The sequence below is a fragment of the Globicephala melas genome, chromosome 13, assembly GCF_963455315.2.
Source record: "Globicephala melas chromosome 13, mGloMel1.2, whole genome shotgun sequence".
In the NCBI taxonomy this organism is placed as follows: Eukaryota; Metazoa; Chordata; class Mammalia; order Artiodactyla; family Delphinidae; genus Globicephala; species Globicephala melas.
In genome coordinates, this window is record NC_083326.1 from 59357450 (window position 1) to 59382514 (window position 25065).

Below are 25065 nucleotides of genomic sequence, written 5' to 3' on the forward strand. Positions count from 1 at the left end.
GGGGGCGGGGGTCGAGGCGGGGGCCGGCCAGGGACTCTCAGCGCCCGGTGACAGTGCGAGTTTGTGGCAGTGATTTGGGGAATATCTCAGAGTTCAACAGGTTAGGGGGGAGACGGCTAACACACTGGCCTGGTGTTTGGGGGCTGCGTTCAATGACGGCAGGGACAGGAGGAGGGAAAAAGGAAAGGGGGGATGGGGATGGAGGAGAAGGGAAAGTGAAAGCCGCAGAAATAAAGGGCAGGGAAGAGAGGGCAGTGGAGGCAGGCAGAGCAGAGGGAGCGAGAATACGGGGGAGGCGCGCAGGCGGGCGGTCCTCCCGCCGGCAGGGGACGCGCTCCCGGCAGCCCCGCGCCCCGCCCCCCCTCCCCGCCAGCCGCGCCTGCGCCGTCGCTCCGCCTCGCCCGGGATGCTGCTGCCGCTGCTGCGGAGTAGCTGCTTCCCTTCCTCTTCACCCGGCGGTGGCGGCGGCGGCGGAGCGGACACGGGCGCGGGGGGCCGGCCGGTGGCACAGCAGCAGCGCGGAGCCCGTGGACCGCCGGGGCCTCTTGAGCGCGCGCTCGCCCAGCCCGGGGCCGACCCGCGGCGCGCGGCGGAGGCCGAGGGAGCGCCGGGGCCCGGGGCGCGCGGCGGGCGGCGGGCCGCGCGGGGGCCGCATGCGTGCATGGATCCGGGCGCCGCGCTGCAGAGGCGGCCCGCGGGCGGCGGCGGCCTGGGCGCGGGCTCCCCGGCACTGTCGGGCGGCCAGTCCCGGCGGAGGAAGCAGCCCCCCAGGCCGGCCGACTTCAAGCTGCAGGTCATCATCATCGGCTCCCGCGGCGTGGGCAAGACCAGCCTGATGGAGCGCTTTACCGACGACACCTTCTGCGAGGCCTGCAAGTCCACCGTGGGTAAGGCTGGCCGGCCAGGCCGTGCATGCGGGGTCGGCCCCGGGGAGCCCCTGCCTCCCCTGCCCCGCACCGGGTGGAGACCCCCGTCCCCACGCAGAGTCGTGCTGCGCCCCCGCCCTGCGCCGTCACGAGGCCGGGTGATGCGCGGGGCCCGTCCAGCCCGGAGCTTCTCTCCCCGGAAACCCCCCGCCCACTCGTTACCAGGAAAAAGGTGGTGACAGGTGGGGGGCAGGTGGGCAGCGTGGTGGACTCGAGCTGTGCCCTGGCTAGATGGCCAGAGTGCGTCATGTCTGGTGAATTTTGATGCCCTAACTTTGCCGTCCTAGGAGTAGGGGTATTTCCACTGTCAACCCGGCTTATTTTCTAATTTTGAACTCACTTTTATGTTGCGCTGAAATAATGACGTTTTAAATTCCCTGTGGAGGATCTCCGAGGAATATTCAAACTAACGCTACACTAAGTTTCTTTTAACTGTAAATGCGGGGCAGAAGGACTTCAGCTGTGTTTGTCCGTGACCTCAAATAACCCCCCAGGGGCTCCGAAAGTGGGGAGGAGGCCTCCGGCACCGCCAGGTGCGTGAAGTATAGCGAAGTAATTACAGAACCAACCGGGTCAGGAAGTATCGTGTCCTCAGGATGTAAAATTGAAACTGCAGGGAAGTTTTCTGATGAAGTCACATGTACGGGCCTTGGCGTTGAGGTCTGTCAGGTCGCAGTCGGTAACAGCTGCTTCTATGGAAAACCCCTTAAAAGCTGTCAAAGGTAGGGGAACCCCGCAGATGAGATGGTTCTTCGAAAGGAAGATCAGTCACCTTCAGTAATAGGGAGGGATTCCCCTAGGGGAGGTCCAAGAAACAGTGAATAAATGGTATGTAAATATGAAACTCAGAATTAAAAGTATCATTCCACACACTTGTACAAATATTTAGTATTGTAACCAGTGGTAGTTCCAAGGTGATACAATTTGGGGATGAACTGGCTTTAAGCTGTCATGTAACAAAACACTACTACATTTAAAATGTCTTATTGGAAGACTAACCTCCCAGTTTTTGTATTGTCTTTTTGTTTTGTTTGTGAGAATGCGTTTCCCTTCATGCTTTTTTTTATAATAGATCATTTTGGACATATTTGTGCTCTCTGTACACTGTGTGTTTTTAATATCTTGGCCTTGGAGTCATGACATTAAAGTTCAGTAGCGTACCTTTGACCTGGTTCAGACATCCAATCTTGAATCATATAAAGTACAGGGAGTTATTAAACCATCCAACGAGGGTTTATACTGTTATTTTAGTACCTGGCATAAGTGAAATAGAACTAAAAGCAATTCAGAATTATCCATCTTTTACGGCTCCACGCTTAAAAATATGTGAAAATGAAGAGTAACATAGCTGTACTAGGTGAAGAGAAACTAGCACAGGAATAATGGGTGGATAACAGGGCTTGGGTGGCTGGAGGGCGAGATGGGGGATGAGCACAGGTGTGCTTAGAACTGGGCAGAGGAGAGGTGAGGAGGGGTTTTTTAAGCCGGGGCCGCAGTGGAGCAACACCTGCACAGTCTGGGAAGGCATCATTAGGGGACATCGGGAATGAATGCCTCAGGACCTTGGCTGCCAGGCCATGGAGTGTGCACCTTCTCCTGTAGCAGCAGGAGCCATAAAGGCCTCTGGGTACAGCCCTGGCAGGGTTGCATCGGGTATTTGGGAATCGGGAAGAAACCGGGAGGCGAGGGGACCAGGCAGTCGGTTTCTCTGTCCCCTTAACAAACAAGCGTAAACGCACACGCCTCCCCACACCACTGCTGTTGTGGGGCTCCCTGTGAACTTGGACTTTGTCTTGCTCATGTTTGTTTCCTCCATAAGTAGCCTGTAGTGCTCGGTGTGATAAGTGTTTATTAGTTGTGGGAAGTTCAGAGAAAGATGCTAACTTCTGGTCTGACCCAGAGTGTGAGAACACTTTAAGAAAGTTAACCTTCAATCTCTGCCTGTGAGCTGCTTTTTCCTTCCACTTATCAGATCACTTACTGAGCACCTACTGTGTGCTGGTGCTGTGCTACCCGCGGGGGCTTGAGTGAAGAGGACAAAGTCTCTGTCCAGATGTGGCTCAGAGCCGTGGGGCTCGGGATGCCCCAGGGTGATGAGGGGAATGTAGAGATGTGTACAGGCTGGGGAGCGTGGAGGAAGCCCCCCCAGTCGGGGTGGGATGAGAGCTGAAGGGGGGAGGCTTCCTCTGCACTGGAATGTGTAGAGATGAAGTTCATTCCCCGCGTTCCTTTAGAAAAGCACATTTAAATGTGGCGCTGGGTGTGCTGTACAGTTGGGGTTGCCTCACCTGAATGCCTCCCGCAGGTGGCTTGTAGGGTCCTTCTGAGGCCAGTTGTTGAGTTTCGTGTCCACGGAGCACAGTCAGCTCTGCAGATTCTGCTCCGCGGGGCCCCTTGCCCTCACCCTGTATGGCTGGCAGAGTCTGGAAAAGACCATGTGCCCCGCAGCCCGGCACAGGTGCTGACCCAGGAGGGTCGCTCCAGTAATGGCTCAGCCAACCTCAGGCTGGAAGCACGCATCTCCAGTGAGTCAGACCCACTGGACTTTCTGTAAAAGATCGTAGCAGATATCCTGAGGAATTTGAGGTAATAAACCTATTTTGTAAAGTTACAAATGAACAAAATGATTTTTTTGTTGTTGTATTATTAATGAAATCAAAAGTTGATTTGGTTTACAAGACACACAGAACTCACCAGGGTATGAAACTGAAAAGACTGTTTTTAATAATTGACGTATTGGGACTTCCCTGGTGGCACAGTGGTTAAGAATCCGCCTGCCAAGGCAGGGGACATGGGTTCGAGCCCTGGTTTGGGAAGATCCCACATGCCGCAGAGCAGCTAAGCCGATGTGCCACAACTGCTGAGCCTGCGAGCCACAACTACTGAGCCCACATGCCACAACTACTGAAGCCCACAGCACCCTAGAGCCCATGCTCTGCAACAAGAGAAGCCACCGCAATGAGAAGCCCGCGCACCACAACTAGAGAAAGCCTGTGTGTGCACGGCAACGAAGACCCAACTCAGCCATAAATAAATAGATAGATAAATAAATAAATAATTGGCCTAGTTAATGGAAATTGTCTAGGTGGAGTATATTTTGTGTTCATGGAATCGAGTCACTTGGTCTGATGTGGCTGGCGTGGTTTGACAGGGGCTTTAAAAGCCGCAGGAACAGGTTTTTGAAGTTTGAAAAATGGAAAAAAAAACTAGTTGACTAGAAGTTCACAAGTCTCTAAAAAAAAAACTCATAAAATTATGTATCTGTCAACCTTTGTTTTTTAACGATTGGAAGCTAACTGTTAAGTTTGTTTGGATCGAAATATTTTTATCAGGCAGCACCCTGCCTCCACCCACCCAGCAGCATTAAATTTCTAGAAGAACATTCTAGAAAACCTGGGCTCTTGATATAAGCTTTGCCATAAACGAGTTTGTGACTTTGGATAAGTAATTTATTGTCGTTGCATGTAAAAGTTTACGGCCTATTAGTGGTAGCTACATTTCTTGAGCATGTACTGTGTACCAGCAAGAGTATACTCTTTCTAAACCTCACGACAATCCTGAAGGTTTCCCCATTTTACAGATGAGGAAGCAGAGTCCCAGAGGGTAGACAATTCATCCACAGTGGCCCAGCAGTCAGCAAGTGGTCAGGGCCAGGGCTGCAAGTGAGTTCCTTTTGTCTGTCTGTTCCTTAGCTTACTTTGAGATTTAAGTTCACTTTATTCTGAAATTTTGGATGGCTCAGAATCAGACACCATGAAACCCTTTCCTACCTGCCTAATTTGGTCCCCCTGAGAGCCCTGTGAAGGTAGAGATGTCATCGATCTATGGTATCATTGACATTGACTTTCTTTAACTATGCCGCTATCATTTGTCACTTTCCTCTGGATATTAAAATACTGCTCTGAAAATTGCATTTCTTACCTAAATATTCAATTATTCAAATATCTTAAGCCTTTTACGTATTTATTAAAATATATTTAAATAGAGGAGAAGGAGGAGTAAGACAGTTTGGACCAGAATTCTCATTTCCTGGGCAGTAAAGTTTCTTTCAAAGTGCCGGAGGCCAACATAGGATTACCATTTCTTTTACTTTGCCATGTAAGGACATTTTTTTAACAATCCACTACCACCGACTTTAAAAAAAAAAAAGACTTAACATGAGGTAGACCAAAAAAATTAGGAAAAACAGAATATCAGAATTTAAAAGTTCTTTTGAATTCAGTTTGAGAACCTCACTACTCTGTCTTCATTTTTCTCATTTTGCATCCATGCATTAAACTTCACAGCCTGGCCCCTGAGAGTAAGTGGTCTTAGAGCGTTGATAGCACTTGCTGGAAGCGCTGTTCCCACTCAGTCATGTGCCGTGGTCTCTGTTCTCAGTGCGCACCTCTTCGGGTCCCATGTGCACTGGGGAAGCTTGTTCCCAGGGCGAGGAAACGTCGTGGTGCAGGTGACTGGTTCATCAGGGCCAGCAGTAGAGCCGGAAGCAGAATCGCGAGGTCCAAGGAACAGGTGGATGTAAATCCTGTGCAGGACAGGCTGTCTGTGGATTGGCCTTGAATGTTACGGGACAAGATGGATGAGATGCAGGCCATCAGGTTCTGGTCTGCTTTGCCTACAAGCAGTGGAGCTGCTGTCAAGGGAAATCGACTGCTTGTACTTTATTCTGGAAATTTAGGTCACAGATTTTTGTTCAGAAACCCAGAATGATCATTTCATACTGGATTAAAATGATAAGCTGTGTGTTTTGTGTTGCTTTTCTGTGATTGTGTGCAGTCTTTTCAGCCATAGCTGAGCTGCCCGAGTGTTTCACTCAACGAGGGAGTTAGGGAGAGTCGTCCGAATTCCCACTCCGAAGCCCAGACTCTGAAGCTCTCAGTGTCAGCCCCTCCCCTGCCGGGATGATGTAACAAGATGACTCAGGGAGAAGGGAGTGGAAGAGGAGCGGTCAGTTTCTATGCCAGCATATGCTGTGCAGTGTGTGATTTGGCTTACTTAATGCACCCAGGGCACGCTGGTAGGCTGTGCAGAGTGCATTTGTGGAAATAAAGTAGCTGTCTTTCAAAATAAGTGTGGAAAGTTGGCGATCCCGGTTGTTGAGGTTGAATAAAAATCTATTTAAAGACCTGGCTCATGTGCCTTCAGCCTTTCTTTCAGTGTCGTGCACTCACACTGCAGAAGAAAGTTCTGCTTATGCTCGATGATAGGGATCCAGATTCTTCAAGATTGCCTGTCCTGCAGCTGTGGGCTCTGCGGAACCATCGGCCGAGGGTCTGTGGACTAGCTTTAGGAGGCAGCCTGGGTTCCTTCGAGAGCTGATAGGGCCAAATTATTCTCCAGCCTTGTATGCCAGAAACGTCGTTCTTGTGAAGCATTTGCTTGAATTTGTAAGGAAGGCATAGTTTTGTGCACTAGTCAGCAGGTCTTTCATGAGAGGCTGCTCGTACTTCTGTAAGACTCCATTCCGCAGGCCATTTCATGGTGCAGGAAGCACACCTGCTCACCTGGCTTGTCCTTTTCAGAAGGGGAAGTGAGTCCTGAAGAGGGCCGTGAAAAAAAAAATGTTAGGGAGGATGTAAAAAGCTACACTTTAACAGAGGAGGAAGGGGATTCTTCTCCTTTTGTCCTTTAGTTGCACAGCTTTGATATTCAGAAAGGATTTGGAAAGCCAGAACTATAAGCCTAAAATAGTGCCCTTAATTGGATGGGATTTTTTTTTTTTTAAACCCTTGAACTTTAAAACCAGAAAATACAACACAGGCTTAACAGAACATTGTATGCCGCAGGAAACCTTTTCCCCCCAAATCTGACAGCCTCCTCTGTTTGGTGTCTAGTGCTGACCTAAGGCCTTAGTTTACAAAACCAAAGCACAACTTGCAGACCCACCTCCGGCAAGCTGGTGATGGGGGTTGCCCGGGATCGCAAGTCTTCTCGTTGTTCCAGCGTAATGTAACGCAGAAGCTAGGCCTGCTACACAATCACGCACCCGCAACCAAACTTTCACTTTTGGTTTTTCATTTAAGACACTGGACTGTCTCCTTGGCCACTCCCGTCATTCTCGAAGCTCCCGGCAGGGGGTGGGGGTGAGAGGGAGGAAGAGTGTGGGCTTGGGGGGGGGTGGGCAGACAGTCCTGGATTTAAGTCCCAGCTCTACTCACAAGCTGTCACTGTCTTTAGGCAGCACCTTAACTTCAGTTTCCTCCTTCATGAAAAGAAAAAATAGAACTCACACTCTGTTCCTCTCTGGTGCTACAGGAACGAAATAGCTTATGTACCTGGACCAGAAAAGGCAACTATAGATGTTCCCTTATCCTCCTAAATTATACTACAGATGCAAAAACTCTGCAACACTCCAAAATATAATTGTTATCCTTTAAGGCTGCGTACTGAAATACATACAGGTGAGCATGAAGTGTCAAAGTGTAAGCACAGGACCTGGGTAAAGTAGAAAGGCCCTTGAATGTCCCGGCATATTTTATGGGCCCGTCTGATCAGTGGTAAACTTAGTATTTAGCAAGTGAAGAAAATGTTACTGATCTGCCATTTGATCATCTGGGGGTTTTTCTTTTCCAGATCTTCCTCCCCCATCGACATTCTCTTCCTCTGGTGACCAGGAGGTTGAAATGACTCCCTGCTTTTCAGCCGGGGTCTGTGTGTAGCCAGAGGGTAGAGCCAGGCCTGCTCGTTTGGAAGCAGTCTGAGCCGGCCAGTCCCTCACTCTTGCTTTTTTATATATTTCCCTAGCAACGCAGAAATCCTTTTTTGATGTTAAAAACATGTTTACAGCTCCCTCCCAGTAGTTGCCTCCATTCTTGCCTTCAGGTGAGGCTGTGCAGAGATCTGGGAGGCGCCAGACTGCCTGGGTTCAAATCTGCGCTCTCACACTTACCCACCTGTTGACCTTGGGCAAGGTACCAGCTGCCCGAGCTTCAGTGTTTCATCTGTAGAATGGGGACAATGACAGTATCTACCTATAAAAGCATCAAGAAGATCCCTGCAATGAGTTACTATACGCAGTAAACCCGGGAGACATTGTTCTTTGTCTGCAAGGGGAGCACATCCTTGCCCATGAAACTTTCATGACAACGAACACGCACCCCCTCTGGAGTGCGTGACCTCAGACTCCCCTCTCCTTGCCGGATGAAGTTCATGTGTGTCCATGTCTGTTCCAGCCAAGTGCACGGCCATCTCCTGCGTGTGTCCGGGTCAGGGATGGTGGGTGGTCTTTGCTTGAGGTGCAGGCCATCCAGTCTGGACTGAGAGGGGCAGGTCTTGTTAGACTCGGGGTGGGCATTTAATATCCTCACACCTGAGAGCATTTTTTAATGACATGCAGTTATTTAAACTATTTTAATAGTACCTGCTTCTGAGATGATCGAAGTATTTTACAGTTACGGTAACTTAGTTTCCGTTTCGTTGAATCCTCATAACTCGGCTTAGGTAGGAGAAGCCCCCCATAATATTAAACGGTAAGGTTTCAGAGGTTCGGGGGCCTCCTGGAGTCAGTACTACAGGAAGGTGGTCTGCATTGCCTGCCCTTTATCGGGCGCTCTCCCTGAAAGGCGGTGGTCAGGCAGAAGGCTGGCCTCATGTTCAAGAGAGGGTTTCCTAATGTTAAATTTGCCTCTATCTGTGTGACCTTGACACATTTCCTAGTTTATTTTCTCACTGTCAACTCAGTGGAAATGCTGGGAATCCTCTCCACCAGTAGTCCAGGATTGGGCGACACTGTCAAGGATAGATGTCCTTGGAAGAAAAGCCAGTGTGTGCACCTAAGATAGTTATTATAAATTGGCAGTAACGTCGTAACCACTGCTTGAATTGAGACCTATTTCAGAGTCTGTGAAATCATCCATGTTAAGTAAACTAGAATCGTAGTCTGGTGCCAACTGCAGGTCCTCGTTGTTGGGGGCGGGTGTGCGAGTGGAGGAGGGACGCTCAGCTGTCATCGCAGGCATGGGCCGCCGTGTTATTTTTGCTTTTATTTTGCTTCTTGCTGGAAGGGAATGTGAAGAAAGAAGCTTCTGTTTATTTTTGCTATTTTCATTTTTGTAACTTTTTATGCCCCAGCAAAACGTAACACGGCAGTTTTTTTTTTGTAAATGTTTTGCCTTCAAGGGAACTTAGAAATCTAATCAGCACCAAGTGCAACAATTCTTTATGCTCTTGCTGAGATTTATGAAAGATAAATACAAAGATGACAGCGCAAGGGTAAACGTTCTTTAACAGCCCCTTAACAGCCCTTTAACAGTGACTCTGGGCCATTTGCAGATTTTGCACTTTTCCTTGTTTCCACGCATCTGACTTTTATGTTAACAACCTTTGGTTGTGGGCAGTGTTACAATTTTGAATCTAGGCTCTGCTCCTCAACTGGCAGAAGTGGTCATGACTTTCAAGCAAATGACCTTGGCCTCGCTGAGTATAGTAGTGCCTGGCTCACTGGGCTCTGAAGGAGCCCACGTGCTGCATGTCAGGCACAGGGGGTCTGACAGATGCCCACTCTCATTCTTATTAAAGGAAATTAAGATCAAGCCGACTTGAATAGAATACATAGCTACACCCATTGACAGAGGGATTACCTGTGTCCTTTCTGATCAAAATATTTTTAGTAAGACTTCATACATTGGTTAAGCTTAAAGAAGGGTAGGCCCCTGTCACGTGGCAGGACATTCACTTAGTGGACCATTTCCTGTCTACGTGACTGAGTAAACTGATACCGTAATAATCCGCTGGGAGGGGCGCGTGTAGGGAGAGGATCTGGACGTATAAAGACTGACCATCCTCTCAGGTTTTACCATCAGTAACAGGAATTGTAGGAGAAATGAAATGCTCCATTTCCAGGGTGATGTGTGTGAGCTAGGCACCCTGAATTCCACCACTCTGTCCACCAGGCACACTCAGGACAGAACATCCGCCCTTCCTTCCTACGGTTTAAGTGTGTGTGTGTGTGTGTGTGTGTGTGTGTGTGTGTTTCATCATCAGTCCTCAATTTCCTTTTATTTCCAAGAAGAGTCAGCATTTCTCCTTACTCACCCAGCGTTTGATGGAGAAGAGGGGCAGGTTTCCATTCACCAGGTTTACTGGGTCGCTGTGGTGGGCCAGGCAGTGTTCTAGGCTCCAGGGAGCCAAAGGTGAGTGTGCTCAGAAGGCCCCTGTTCCTGTCACATGGGGGAGACCCACGGAGCCACGGGTCAGGGCTGGAGGGGGCAGAACTGGTAACATGGATGAGGAACGCGGGTAAGGCATGGGGCTGTCAGGAGGCTCAGATGGGAAGCACCTAGGACCGAAAAGGTTCCTGGGCAGAAAGGGAGGGTCTCCAAGAGAGAAGAGCAGAGGAAGGCACTTTGCCAAGTGCCTGGGCTGTTGATTTCGGTCTGGATGACTCAACTCTTTAGGGGCAGGACTGTCTCCACCACCTGGTGGAGTGGTAGGCTGGCTGCTTCCCGTTGCTTAAGACGCTATAGGAGGGGACTTTCCTGGCGGTCCAGTGGTTAAGACTCCTCACTTCCAACACAGGGGGCAGGGGCTCGATCCCTGGTCGGAACAGACATGCCACACGGTGCAGCCAAAAAAAAAAAAAATTGACACTATAGGAAACTTCGTTTTCAACAGAAGTTGCCACTTTTTTTTTGTCCCTTATTTGTTTATAAACATTGGTCCTGGGCGGCCCTGCTCAGTCAGGAGTCTCTGTGCTGACTTTTCTCAAAACGAATCCCCTATTTGAGGCTATTGGTGACTTGTTACCTTTTGTTAAGGATCATATATAATTTCTATGACATGTAAATGTTAAAAATAGCGCCAAGATATTTTTGACTTGATGTAAAAAGGCTTTTAAAAAATGTGTAGTTGTATACTTCAAGGATTTGTTTCTAAGCTATAAATGGAGTAAGTTTCCAACCATTACCACCACTTAGTGGCTGTTGGATATGGTAAAGGAAATTTCATTTAAGAGAAGGGACTATTTTAATGATCTGTTTTCTTCTGTGGAATTTTAGATTTAGCCACTGGGTATTTTTCTGTTGTTGTTAGTGATGTCATTAACCTACTCACTAAAACTAGGTAGTTTCGGCTAAACAGATTCTTAATCCTGTTCGCTGTTCGCTCATCTTTGCTATGTTCTCCTATTGAAATTAGTAGTGTATTTATAATCACACAGTGATAACATTACCACTTATTCCTGATTTTGACTATTAATGCCCTTTCCTTTTATTTTTACTCATTAAACTTTGTGGTTACAAAATAGCGACAAGTGCAGGACTGCTAAAGTGGGAAAGTTGTTCAAGTCGGTTGACAAAAAGGTCTGACATGTTCAGGCTCAGAACGGTTCTTAGCAGAGAAAACGGCCTAATCAAAAGAAAAATTGTTTGTGCTGGCTGTTTCAAGGGATTCTTGTAGTTGACGTGAAGCAGAGCTCACGAAGTATCATCGGCCAGTTCTTTTCAATAAAATGTAGCTGGCACTGCAACAAGTCTCAACAAGTTGCAGCTCCCTTAAGTAAAATTTAAAAAAAAAAAAAAGGAACTAGAAACAAAAGCAAAACAGGATAGTAGTCATGGCAGAATATGAATTTGATTTGTAAATTGCTATCACAGAGTAACACGGTGAGGCCCTAATTTTATGCTAATATCAGGAAGAAAGGGTTTTGTGTGAGCTGTGCCTTTTTAAAATCAGAACGTAGCATATAGGTCCAGGCTGGTTTCCAGGCCTGTAGAATATCACGTTAGGCTCTGCTCTTACCTTGTGGTTGAGTCATGAAGGATTCTGCTTGGTCTCTATTTGAGGATGTTGGTCGTGTACAGACATGCTTCCTGTTTCAAGGCTGTCTGCGAGTCAGTTGACTCGGGAAAGCAAAGCTTTTCCAGAACTGCAAGTGAAATTGGCTTAACCACCGTTTGCTGTGACCTTTGAAATCAGGGCAGGTGCAAGAGATTAAGAACCAAGATGCAGTAGCCTATTCTCCAGCTGTGACATTTTATATTCCTGCCACTTTTCTTTGTTGTACAGACCCTGGTCCCACCCAGGGTTGTAAACATGTGTTTTGTTTGCACTGGTGTCTGCAGTGTGTTACTAATTATAAAAGTCAGCCGCATGCCTTGGGCTTCACCTCAAGAACATCATCTGACTTTGAAGAGCTGCATCAGTGCCCCACCCCCCAGCCCTGCCCCGGTAGAGACCCGGCAGCATCGGGACCCTGGATCCATGAAGCAGTCACGATATAGTTCCTGTAGAGATTATGTTTCCAGTTCCCAAATTTAGCTGGCATCCCTTTGGTTTATTTTTTCTTAGCTGTGAAAATTGTGTAAAAAATATCGTTTTGAAATCTTGAAGTTTTCTATAAGTGAGAAGTATATAAGGTAACATCCACAGATGAAAATTTGGTTTAAAAAATTATCTGAAGCTTTAAGGGCTGAATTGGAAATGGTTGATGATTCATGCTGGTTTACTTGTTACCGTTAAAGTAAATAAAAAATGAAATTAAGTTGTATGAGTAAATTTTTAAAAAATAATTCCTCTTCCACACTATTGACAATATAATAATGTCACTTTTGTGAATGCTAAAAAATTTAATACAGTAATTTCTAAATTCAGACTAAGGCTGTTTGAAATCAGGACTGAGTTTCCAGTGTAACATATAAGAATTTTCCCCGAGATAGCATGCTTATAAAACCATTCATTTGTTCATGTCATGATTAGTTGTAATTAATGGTTTTTATGCTACATCTCTAGTAGTCATAAACTCTATTATGAATAGCAAATGCTGCATCTCAAGTTCAGGGTAAAACCGAACATACCTTGGCTCTTCAGTTGTGCCGGGAAGCACAGAGTGATGGTCGTTACGCACACTGGCAAACTTCTGCTTTCTCCTTTTAGGATTTAGTGTGATCGGTTTTTTTGAGTTTTCTGATAATGGCATAAAAATGTACAAGTAGTAGTATTTTTCTGACGAATTGCATTGTTTTTGCTTCATCTTCGTCTGTTTTATTTACAGGTGTTGACTTTAAAATCAAAACCGTAGAGCTAAGAGGAAAGAAAATTAGGTTACAAATCTGGTAAGTGGGCATCTACACCCGGTCCTGCCACGTGTGTTTACCAGTCCACATGCTTGTCTAATACAATTAACCGTTCAAGCTGGTCTGTCGCTCCTATGTCTCCGCTCCTTTGCTCACATTCAAGTGGAATGAACGGACCTTCCTTCAGGGGAGAGTTCACTTGTCAATGGAGAGTTCAGGAAAGAGTCCACTTGTCTCAGGTCCCATTTGCACATAGGAGTTGTGGGGAGAAGAATGTGACTTTTATGGCAACTAGTTTGGAGCCTTTAGTCTCTAGTTTCACATCATTTGACAAAACCGTCATCACTAAAACGATGGCTCCGCTGCTCGTCTGCATGTTTTTAACATTGCTTTGCGAGCATTCAGAGAAAGGCCAGTGTGTTCCTCCCCGGAGTTGCGCTGTCTCCTGGCAAGTCCCCCACAGGCTGTGTCCCTGGTGGCACCGCGTGGTGGCCACCGTGGGACACGCATGCCCTTCCAGCTCCATTGCCGGAGCCATGTGCCCTGAGGCCCTCCGTGCCCCATGGAGGGGAGCCCGGAGAGACTGGGCTCCCTGCACGTCAGGAGCGTGTGAAAGACTAAACCAGCCATGTGCGGACCGCTCAGCACTCGGCCACCGCGGGGACCCCCGGAGCCCCTCTGGAGGAGGGCCCGGGGGCGGCGGCAGTGGGAGCGGCCCTGCCGGGGGTGTCCCAAGTCGCCCTTGCTGTTAACATGGTCGCGCGGCAGCATCTCAGCCACTAACTCCTCCCGCAGGTAGACCTCAGCTCTGAGTGTTTGTCCGCCGTGTGTGTGTTGCTTTCATCCGCGTTCATTGCTGCCACGTCGGTAGCTCCATCGTCACCTAACGCTTGCGTGTTAATGCCATGCCTCATCCTCACCCGTGTCCCTGTCTGGGGCGCCACTGCCCCCGAACCAGCGGAGGAGCTCGCCGGCCGTCAGGTAATGTCTACATTGGTGACTGCTGACTGTTTAACCCACTTGAAGGATTGGGGTGGGGAAGTGTTGCTTTTCTGTTTTGTGTTTTTGTTTTTCGTATTTTTGTTTGGGGCTTGACTATGAGACGTTTATGGTCTTGCCTAAATACTTGGTAATAGAAAATGGGTATTTCTTACTCCGTTAGCCCATGACTGAAGAAGGCATCAGGCTGTGTGTGTGCATTCCTGCCCAGGTTTCGAATTCTGGAAATAGCAGCAGAGTACCTTTCACGTGAGCCACTGTTTCTAACCGTACACTCTTTAAGGTAAAGACAGTCTTTAGGGACTTCCCCGGCGGTCCAGTGGTTAAGACTCTGCGCTTCTACTGCAGGGGGCACAGGTTCAATCCCTGGTCAGGGAGCTAGGACCCCACAGGCCACGTGGCGTGGCCAAATTAAAAAAAAAAAGACGGTCTTTAAAAGGATTCTCGGAGGCTTCCCTGGTGGCGCAGTGGTTGAGAATCTGCCTGCCAACGCAGGGGGCATGGGTTCGATTCCTGGTCCAGGAGGATCCCACGTGGCGTGGAGCAGCTAAGCCCGTGCACCACAACTACGGAGCCTGCGCTCTAGAGCCAGTGAGCCACAACTACTGAGCCCACGCGCCATAACTACTGAAGCCCCCGTGCCTAGAGCCAGTGCTCCGCAGCAAGAGAAGCCCGTGCACCGCAACCAAGAGCAGCCCCTGCTCGCCGCAACTAGAGAAAGCCTGCGCGCAGCAACGAAGACCCAACACAGCCAAAAATAAATAAAAATAAAAATAAATAAATTTATTTTTTTTAAAAAAAGGATTCTAGGGGTGTGTCCACCTCTGTACCTGGCACCTGTGAAGGTTGCCTCACAAAGGAGACACAGGTGTTGTGAGAACGTTTGTGACGCACAGTGGGTGACAGCAGTGTCCCAGTGATGACACTGTCACCTGTCCAAAGAGGCACATCCCAGGTGATGCGTTAATACTTGGGTTCCGTCTCAGGCAGGAGTAATCTGATTTACAGAGGTATTTACGTCCAGGTGTCCTGTGCCCTGGAACTCTGCTCACTACAGGCCTTCTGTGCCAGTGACGTTGGATCCTTCTGGAATCCAGCTGCCTTCCTTTGAATCTGAGCTAAGAGGGCCCAACCTTGTGAATCCCGCTCTGGGGGGTAGAGTGTGAGCGTGCAGCTATGGGAGATGCACGCACGCCCCGAAACCACGGCTCTCTGGGATGTGAAAGCTGCCTCCACGTCACTCCTCTGCTGCTCCTCACCCTTCGCACTTCATTCCTGGAATTTTTAAAACTGCACAATGTTGGTGGAAAATATAACTGAGGGAGGGGCCGTCAGATTCATTGAAATTTTTTTTTTTTTTTTGCGGTACGCGGGCCTCTCACTGTTGCGGCCTCTCCCGTTGCAGAGCACAGGCTCCAGATGCGCAGGCTCAGCGGCCATGGCTCACGGGCCCAGCCGCTCCGCGACATGTGGGATCTTCCCAGACCGGGACACGAACCCGCGTCCCCTGCATCGGCAGGCGGACTCTCAACCACTGCGCCACCAGGGAAGCCCGTCATTGAATTTTTTGAGAGGTTGATTGCCAGTTTTCTACAGGGAGTGTCCCAGGGATTCAGTGAGGAAGTAGAGTTTGTCTTTTCCAGAGGGGTTTTCACCAGTGAATAATGTACCTACTGACGCCAGCTACCTGCTAGTCCCTTAATACTTGAAATAGGATTCTTATCTGAAATAGGATTTTTATCTTCTGGAGTATATTATTTAAGGAAGGAAAAACCTTCTTTCCATCACTGTGATCCCGTAGGTAGGAAGGAAGCACTGGAGTCGCGGCCCAGCCGGTAAAGGGACGCGGGGCTTCTTTCCTCCCTGGGAGCCGTCCTCAAGCTGTGGCTGTTGTGACCTGCTGTGTCCCGGGTGTGCTGTCATCACTTTACTCTGTCCCGGTTGAGGGCGTAGGGGGAGCCGATGTGTTGGAAAGAGCTCTTCAGAGACGCTGTGCTCTGACGTAGACTCAATCCATGGAAGCTTCACTCCTGGCCGGTTTTCACAAGGAGGTTGTATTAGTAGACATGCATTTTTTTCTTGATGATTTCTGGATATAGCCAATCTAAGAAAGTATTATTTACTACAGATTCCTAAAGGTTTAAGGTAGCAAAAGCTGCAGATGTCATTGTCGTGTTTTTAGGTCACACTTTATGTCACTGCCACATTTTTTAAGTCCCTTGATTATCTGTGGTTAGGAAAAGGACCATTTTCCCATCTCTGCTTGAAGCGTTTTCCAAGTGTGTGTATATAGAACTTGGTGAAAGTATAGCTAAAATAAGATGTCGACCAGAATGTAGTTTCATGAATTTGTATCCACATGCTGTCTGGAAATTATTCACAGAGACTTAGGTCTGTTGTGTTGAGATGGACTTGAAGCTGAGAACTTAGCCTCCCACCTTTAGGCAAACACAGAATTAAGATGCTTCCTATGAAGGCCTCTTGTTCTGTCCATGCTGGCAGGGAATTTGGTCTTCACCAGCGTTCTTACGTTGACATCAAGTTTGTTTCCTTTCATTCTCTGCTTGAAGAGGTAGAACGCTTCATACACTGACTTTGGTTCCTACAAATTAAGAATTGTGTCATTTAAACTGATATATTAAATTTTTAAAATGACAGTCTTTGAATTTTCAAAGCATGGTTGCATTACCCAACTGTGGAAACAGGATAGCAGGAAGTTTTCAATTTGCACCAAAAGCAGAGAGAGAAATAATAATGAGATCACAGGCCACCGGTAATAAATGATGATTTGGCTGACAGTAATAAGCTGTAAATCTGTAAGAATCAGCTCTCGGTCATTACAGTGGAAATTCAGGTTCATTGAGATAAAGATGGGAAATACTAGGATTCTTCATCTTCATAGGTAGATAAACCAGGATCCGGGCATTGGTATCGTGTTATCATCTAGCTGTGTGAAAAGTGGAGAGTAGTGTGGAATTTTTGTGGTACTGGCTCAGCGTAGGTATTTAACATACACTTAACTTTTGCAACCCAGACATTTTGGAAATGTGGAATAGTCTCTCAAGGGAAGGCGCTTTTCTGCCTCAAGCAGTGAGAACCAGGCACAAAGAGACGGAGTCAAAGGAATAGCCTTAATGTCTCCTCTCTGGGGTCTTGTGAGCTGGCCTTATTTGGACTTATTTGTGTTACAGGTCGCCTCAGAGTTTGCCTCTCGAGGTCTCCGCCCTCTTTCTGTGTGTCTGACTTAAAGCGGAGAGAGTCAGCTAACTTCACAATGTTTCCAAGATCCCTAAGTGTGCTACTCATGTAGCGGGTTTTTTGAAACTGTATCAAAAATGCCCGTTACGGGCTTCCCTGGTGGCGCAGTGGTTGAGAGTCCGCCTGCCGATGCAGGGGACACGGGTTCGTGCCCCAGTCCGGGAAGATCCCACATGCTGTGGAGCGGCTGGGCCCGTGAGCCGTGGCCGCTGAGCCTGCGCGTCCAGAGCCTGTGCTCCGCAACGGGAGAGGCCACAACAGTGAGAGGCCCGCGTACCGCAAAAGAAAAAAAAAAAAAAATGCCCGTTACTATCTTGATTCCTTGATTGTTGGGTTTTTATTAGAACTTCTAGGGATCTGCTGTCGCATGTCGTGCCTGTAGGTTACAGTGCTGTATTGTACACTCAAAAAAGTCTGCCTTCAGAGGGCAGATCTCATGTTAAGTGTTCTTACCACAATACAATCAAAATAATTTTTCAAAAACTTGTATTATTTCTAATTTCTCTGTTCTTGAGCCCCCAGTTTCTGATCCTGATTCAGTGAATATGTATAGAAACGAATGTGAAATTGATTTAAGCTAAAAGTCAGCTTAAAACTACTTAACATAAAGATTCATGAAAGTCCGTAATTCCCAAAATGCTCAGTGAAGACCTTGTATCCGATTGCTGTTTGAATTTGTGGTGCAGCTATCATGTGCTAACCACAGATTTCAGAGTAGAAAAATGTGTGTTATTTTTGCTTTTTTTTTTTTTTTTTTTTGCGATACGCGGGCCTCTCACTGTTGTGGCCTCTCACTGTTGTGGCCTCTCCCGCTGCGGAGCAACAGGCTCCAGACGCGCAGGCCCAGCGGCCATGGCTCACGGGCCCAACCGCTCCGCGGCATGTGGGATCTTCCCGGACCGGGGCACGAACACACGTCCCCTGCATCGGCAGGCGGACTCTCAACCATTGCGCCACCAGGGAAGCCCTATTTTTGCTTTTTAAAGAAATGAGTGAGAAATGTTTTATCAAATCCCAACTTGAACAAGCCAGCACTTGTGATAGGAATAGAAACCACAGTCTGAAAGATTTCACTCTTTTTTGGTTTGAAAGTATTAATTATGCCCCTAAATGTCTAGGATCCTGGAAATAAAATGGTTCAATGATTCCTTATATAAATGAATGGTATCTAAATCGATTCCTTCTCACCTGATTTGAAGGTGCATTTTTGTGTCTCTAAGTTGGTTTTAGGAATCCTGAAGAATTCAGTCCCCATCATTTTCAGTGTTCCAATTTTGGGGCAGTTCTGGGTCAAAAAATAAAGTTCAGGGGACTTCCCTGGCGGTCCAGTGGTTAAGACCTTGCCTTCCAGTGCAGGGGGTGAGGGTTCACTCCCTGGTGGAGGAGCTAAGACCCCACATGCCTCGCAGCCAGAAAACCAAAACAAAAAACAGAAGCAATATTGTAACCAATTCAATAAAGACTTAAAAATGGTCCACATCAGGGGCTTCCCTGGTGGTGCAGTGGTTGAGAGTCTGCCTGCCGATGCAGGGGACACGGGTTCGTGCCCCGGTCCGGGAAGATCCCACATGCCATGGAGCGGCTGGGCCCGTGAGCCGTGGCCACTGAGCCTGCGCGTCCGGAGCCTGTGCTCCGCAGCGGGAGAGGCCACAACAGTGAGAGGCCCACGTACCGCAGAAAAAAAAAAAAAAAATGGTCCACATCAAAAAAAAAATCTTAAAAAAATAAAATAAAGTTTGTTTGCCTTGAAGTGACATCCACTTTCTGTATTTTACCCATGTAACCTTTTGTTCAACACCTGTGGATCGAGGGCCCGCAGTGGGCCAAGCAGCCACTGGACCCTGGTGGACAAAACAGACCGGCCTCAGGTCCTGGGCCTTCCAGCCAAGGGCACAGGGCAGTCTTACAGCCTCTGGAGCAAAGCAAGTAGCCTTGTTTTACCAGAAGATGAATTTGCCAGCGAGCTTCGTTGTTTGTTTGGGCATAATGACATATCCCTAAGCGGAGCTAATTTGGAGGCAAGTCTAGTCTGATCAAGGCTGTAAGTTACAGCACCTTTGCCGTATGTGTTTTAGGGACACGGCCCCACAAGTTTCACCCCATCCAATGCGTTGGGAAGAGGTGTCACATCATCTCCCCATTTCAGAAGCTCACATGCTGTCCTGTGAGAGGCTGTGGATGCCTTGCAAGGGAGAACCCCGTTTTCTGTGTACCCCACCGCCCCTTCGCTTCCTCTGCCACGAGCCACCCATGTCACATGGCCCTGGGAGTATGCCGTGAGTTAGGGTTCTTCAGGAAAAACTAAATTATGGGTGGTCTTTAAAGACAGTCTGTAGATTGTCTTTAATTATAGATTGTCTACAACGGTAGATTGTAACTAAAGATGGTTTTCCTGATCAGAAGGCCTGCTCTGTCGAGCCTCGGTTGTAAATTTGTGATGATTCTCAAGCAGTTTCTTGGCTTCTTAGGTTTAAAAATGGGTTTCAGCCAGCTTCTGTGCACTGTTAGTGTGCGTGTATCTTCATGTGGAAACGGACAACTTTTCCTGGAGAGGAAATAAAGCTTTAGGTTTCAGGGCAGCAGTCAGAGAGTGATGGGCTTGGTTGTTTGCAAAGCTATTTGGTACCTCTTCTCCCTTTGCCTTTGACCACTACTCTGGAGGGATTAAGAAGATAACAAGACCAATTCTGTAGCGTTTTTCATTAGTGGGGACTCCATCAGCAAAATCAGATATTCACCGTCGAGTTCAGTTAAAAGAGTTCTAGGCTTAAATCTTTTCAGTTATCATCCATGCATTTTGTCATTGTTGATAACCACCTAGTTTATGGTGTGTTATACTTTCCACCATTTTACACGGCATTTGCTTCTCTTCAGAATCTTGGTTTGAAAGAAATTGGGGCTTCCTTATGATTTTGTTTGGATGTACTTAGCTCAGAAAAGCTACCCCCCACTGAGAGTGAATATGCACAGATGTGTGAGGAGTTGCTCACAATTGGGCTGAGGCTCTCCCTGTTGTTGTTCAGAACTAATTTTTGCTGCTGTTTCTTAGGGACACAGCAGGTCAGGAGAGATTCAACAGCATTACCTCAGCTTATTACAGAAGTGCCAAGGGGATCATATTAGTATATGATATCACAAAGAAGGAGACATTTGATGATTTGCCAAAATGGATGAAGATGATTGATAAGGTAGGTGTTGCGTTTCTCTCTCAGATGTGAACTCTTTGCTTGTAGGTGTTAATCATTACAAAAGGAAGAAGGGAAACATTTATGGAGCATGTTTTTCCATCCTGAATGTCATGTAATCCAGATGACAGCGTTCAGAGTAGGTATATAGCCCTGCATCATAGATGAGGCAGAGAAGAACTAACATGTCTCCAGGATCCCCTTATAAATAATAGAGCCAGGATTTTTATTCTGGTACCTGGGCTGTGTGACTTCAAAGCCCAGACACGCTCATTGCACACTGTCCAGCTGCATCCCTGGAATCAGATTCAGGACTCCTTGTTTCTGCAGAAAGTTCACTTGGACGCGCACTTTGTGAGTGTCCACAGAGTGACAGCCTCCCAGGGACAGCCGTCTCCACTGTGCCCGTGGGAGACGTCAAGGGCCTTGGTCACCACGGGACCTCTGCCCTCAAATGAGAGATGGCCTTCACCTCCTCACTTTGAACTAAAGAAGAGTTTATCCTTTGGACCACACTTGACTATATGGAGACAACCCAAGTCTATATGAATAATGTAATCTGTGGGTTCCCCTCCGAGAAACGGGGACCCAAAATACACATGTAGATGACACAGCCACTGAGGGTGAGATGTGGTGGTCAACAGTGGCCACATTTTGAGAGTTTTTTTCCCCCTTATTCAGTAATTTGATGTTTATTAGTTCCTTTGTATAACAAGCACACTTAGTATATTATAAATTGGATTTTGTTTACAAATTGTATTAAACCCATCTGTTAGATGATGTTGGAGAATGTTCCTTTGTGTAACAAGCACACTTAGTATATTATAAATTGGATTTTGTTTACAAATTGTATTAAACCCATCTGTTAGATGATGTTGGAGAATGTTCCTTTGCAGGTCTTACTAAGCACATTTTCAACACGTGCCTCTTTAAAGTGTGTTAGGGACCAGGGTTGCCAGGGTTACGGAGATGTCGGGACCCAGGGCGTGTCTGGGCTCTGGGATGGCGAGTCTCGGGATGTGATGTCCTCCCCTGCTGAAGCCGCGGAGTGTGCTCCTAAGGACCTCAGACAGGGGGCGCCCTCGCTGCCAGCTGACAACACGAAACCGAGGGATGGAGTTAAAACCGAAGGCAGTGGCCTCCATGTTAGGGGCTGCTGTTTTTTTAAACCTAGAAATGGAGCTTAACTTTTCTTCATTCTAAAATTAATGGTACCTTGCCATTATAGAAAATTTAGAAAACGAAGAAAAGCACAAACGTAAATTTTAAAAATCTTTAGTTCTGTCATCCAGAAAAACTAGATTGGGTCCCTGCTCCATTTAGTTTTACACCTGCTTGTTTAACTAACTATTGTCACAGGGGCCTTCCTGTGTCAGCTTAATGTTCTTCCGAAGCTTTTGTTTTGTTTTGTTTTGTTTATGGCTTCATTCTTTTGTGTACTTTATTTCATTCTTCACCTGCTTTGTGGGATTTTTAGGTTTTTTTCAACTAAGTGTAAAACTTTGCCTATATTTTGAGTCATTTCCCTAGGATAGATTCTTAGGAATCATGGGTCAAGGGTTGAGAACATTGTGCTTCATCAGGCCTGTGACCACAGTGCCGTGAGCCCGGCAGGAACCCTGCCCGGGACAGCGCAGATGCTCAGAGATCGTGAAGCAGGTGGTCGGAAGGGTGAGACGTGTTGCCTTGGTTGATGTTTCCCGTCGTGTGTGATGTGCCTGTCTTTGAAATGCAGCTTCTTTTACAATCCCACAGTACGCTTCAGAAGACGCAGAGCTTCTTTTAGTTGGAAATAAGTTGGACTGTGAAACTGACAGAGAAATCAGCAGACAGCAAGGTGAAAAGGTGAGGAAAGGGGGGCAGAGAGGGGGTGTCAGCACCCACGCTCTGTACAGTGAGCACTCTGTGTGCTTTCCCTTTTAATAAATGACTTTATAATTATTTCATAATTTTTAAAAAGTAATCACTCAGTTGCATCCTTCTTATTCATTTGCTGTTGTTAACTTCCTGCTCCTTTAAATTCATTTTGAAATGGAGGGGAGAAACACGCATTAGTGTATCCTGCATTATTTAGTATCTCACCTGACATCTTATACAGAGAAATATTCTTTTAAACCATATAATCGCTTTCGTCGTGGTTTTTCCCTCACTCTGACCTTCCGTGGAGAAACTGTGATATTCACGTTTTAAATGTCAGATACACTACAGTTTAGAAACTTGGGCATGTAGTTTGACTTGGCGTCACCTTACAGATGTTGTTTTGTTGTTTTCTTATCATGTAGGAAATTGGCTACACTTGTGAACTTTACATTTGAGGGTAAACAGGACTTTCCAGGCCTTTCGTCCCAGCCCTTCCCTGAAAGCCGAAGCCCCGGAGCTGTCCGTCCCCCATCACAGGCCCCGTGTTTGTACATTAGATTGTATTGCATCCCTGCAGAGAAAAATAATTTGTTTTCTTAGTTTGCACAGCAGATAACTGGGATGCGGTTCTGTGAAGCAAGTGCCAAGGATAACTTCAACGTGGACGAAATATTCCTGAAGCTTGTGGATGACATCCTGAAAAAGGTAAAAAGAGAGAATCGTACATCGTGAAAGCGTTTCATCTGAAACCTGTTCATTGTTTCCTTTGCTATTTTTTGGTTGGGAAACTTTTATGTAGAAAGGGAAGCACGGGGGTCATCGTCAGGCTGAAGACCAAGGGGGCGAGGACCCGGCCCAAGGAGCCAGCTCGCTGCCATGGCAGCCTCTCCCCACGTCCCTAGTGCCACGTTCCCATCCTCGCTCAGCCTCACACGTGGTCTGGGGAGCGGGTGTGACCGCAGGCCGTGTTATTTGAATTTTGCTCCTCTCTCGGAGTTTTCCTACAAAGGACTAAGTTAGATACAGACAGTGGAGGTCTTGCCCCGCCTTGGGGCCCTGCTGTCCGGCGGGGCCTGAGGCCGTCCCGGGGCCTTTTTTGGCGCCAGGTGGCAGGAAGATGGCTTCACTGGACAGCAGCACTTTGTTCAGGCATCTTTGGACTTGCATCCAAAGATTTCTTAGTGAGATCTTTAAGTGTATTTGTATTACCGTTACACATAATCGACTCTGTTCAAACGTAATTCAGAAGCTTCTAATACAGTGGCTGTCTGTACAATTACCAGGAGAAGGTGCTTCTTTCTTTAGTAATGGTATAACCCCGGAGAACACAGAACTGTTTTTTCCTTTTTTGGTACATTAAGTTTCCATTATACTGGACTGTGAAAATAAATGTTTATGAGGTCCATCGACTCTCTTCTGCCGTAGGGTGTGAAATAGGCTGCGCGGCGTTTGTGTGATGGTTGAAGCTCCCTGAACCTGGTTCTTAGGTTTTGGCTTAATGTTTTCATGCCTCATTAAATTCTGATGATTCAAGAGTTTTCTATACAAAATACTTCAGTCTTCTATAATGGTACGATTTGTAGTCTTTACATATACATTGTTGGGTTAAAAGGTACTTGTCTTTTTCTTTATCCTCAGATGCCTCTGGACATGCTGAGGAACGAGCTGTCCAATAGCATCCTCTCCTTACAACCGGAGCCTGAGATCCCACCAGAACTGCCTCCACCCAGACCACACGTCCGATGCTGTTGATTCGCTACTTTGGAGACAAAGTGGGAGCGATTCCTGGAGAGGGGAAAGTTTCCATTCTGCACTACAATCATTTTGACCATTTCCTTTCGCACTTTGTAATCCAAGTCAGAGCTATACACTAACTTGTAAATACGCAGATATGCAATCCTGGGTAAGTTTTGGTTATAAATGACATATTTCCCTCCAAATTGTTATATTTCATGCATTATCCCGGTGCCTAGTGTATGTACACTGGGAAACGTAGTACTTCTAATACGAAGAACAGGAGAAATGAGAGCTATAATGTTTCTTGAAATAAATAATTGTCCTTGTTAATTATATTACGAGGACAGAGATATTCTGATAAGGAAAGAACGTGGTGCTTTGCTTACTGTTTTAAAGAAAATTTGCAAAACTAAAGACTTTTGGGGGAGGGGGGAAAGCGATCTTGAATGCTTTTTCTTTATTTACATTTCTCCCAGCCGTAGCATCTTTGAAGTGTTGGAGTGTTTCCCACAAAGCAAGCCCATTCGTAGCCGTCTTGAAGGTTATTTATTCACATTACGTATTACTGATAGAATATGACTAGTTAGAAGGTAGGACTTGAATTGGCCGCAAGGCCCGAATCTCTCTGGTTTCCTGATGGACATACCCTGTGCTTTTAAGAACTACAAAGATTCAATAAAGAAATGTTTTTGAAACTATAGAAGATTTAAAAAGAACACTGCTGTCCTAAACAAATCTTGTTTAAAGGAGTTTTAAAGAGATACATTTTACTATATCAAAGAACGTACATGTATTTGCCTAAACATTCTATATACCTTTGTAATGATAAAACTTCTGCCCTTGATGGTGAAGCTTATTCCTATTAAGCCTAGACTGTGTTCTTTTTTTTTTCCCCCCTGGTCTGATAATGAATTTGTGAACTCTGTCTTTGGTATATCTTTTCTTAAACTGCACTGTTTGTTTAGTCAAGGTAAATAAGTCATTATGTATTTGAATAACTTGGCGTGTCTTGAGTGTTGTGATATGAGAAGCATTGTGGTCTTTCTACACTAATGAAATGCAAATAAAATTTTGTATTTATGGATGACA

At 46.8% G+C, this 25065-nt stretch overlaps 1 protein-coding gene across 1 annotated transcript; it reads left to right on the plus strand.

Annotated features, from left to right (window-relative positions):
• The first annotated feature begins 395 nt into the window (after positions 1-395).
• On the plus strand, positions 396-25065 carry RAB12 (RAB12, member RAS oncogene family). The gene is made up of 6 exons (XM_030836641.2): positions 396-887; positions 12916-12976; positions 20244-20382; positions 22135-22224; positions 22840-22944; positions 23878-25065. The coding sequence occupies exons 1-6, from the start codon at positions 407-409 to the stop codon at positions 23989-23991; spliced, it is 990 nt and encodes a 329-aa protein (XP_030692501.2). The 5' UTR covers positions 396-406; the 3' UTR covers positions 23992-25065.

Bases quoted from the DNA above. Each gene is read 5' to 3' on its own strand.
- RAB12 (XM_030836641.2), top strand. From the start codon at position 407: ATGCTGCTGCCGCTGCTGCGGAGTAGCTGCTTCCCTTCCTCTTCACCC. The intron at 12,977-20,243 runs GTAAGTGGGCAT...GCTGTTTCTTAG, and splicing joins AAAATTAGGTTACAAATCTG to GGACACAGCAGGTCAGGAGA. The intron at 20,383-22,134 runs GTAGGTGTTGCG...ACAATCCCACAG, and splicing joins GGATGAAGATGATTGATAAG to TACGCTTCAGAAGACGCAGA.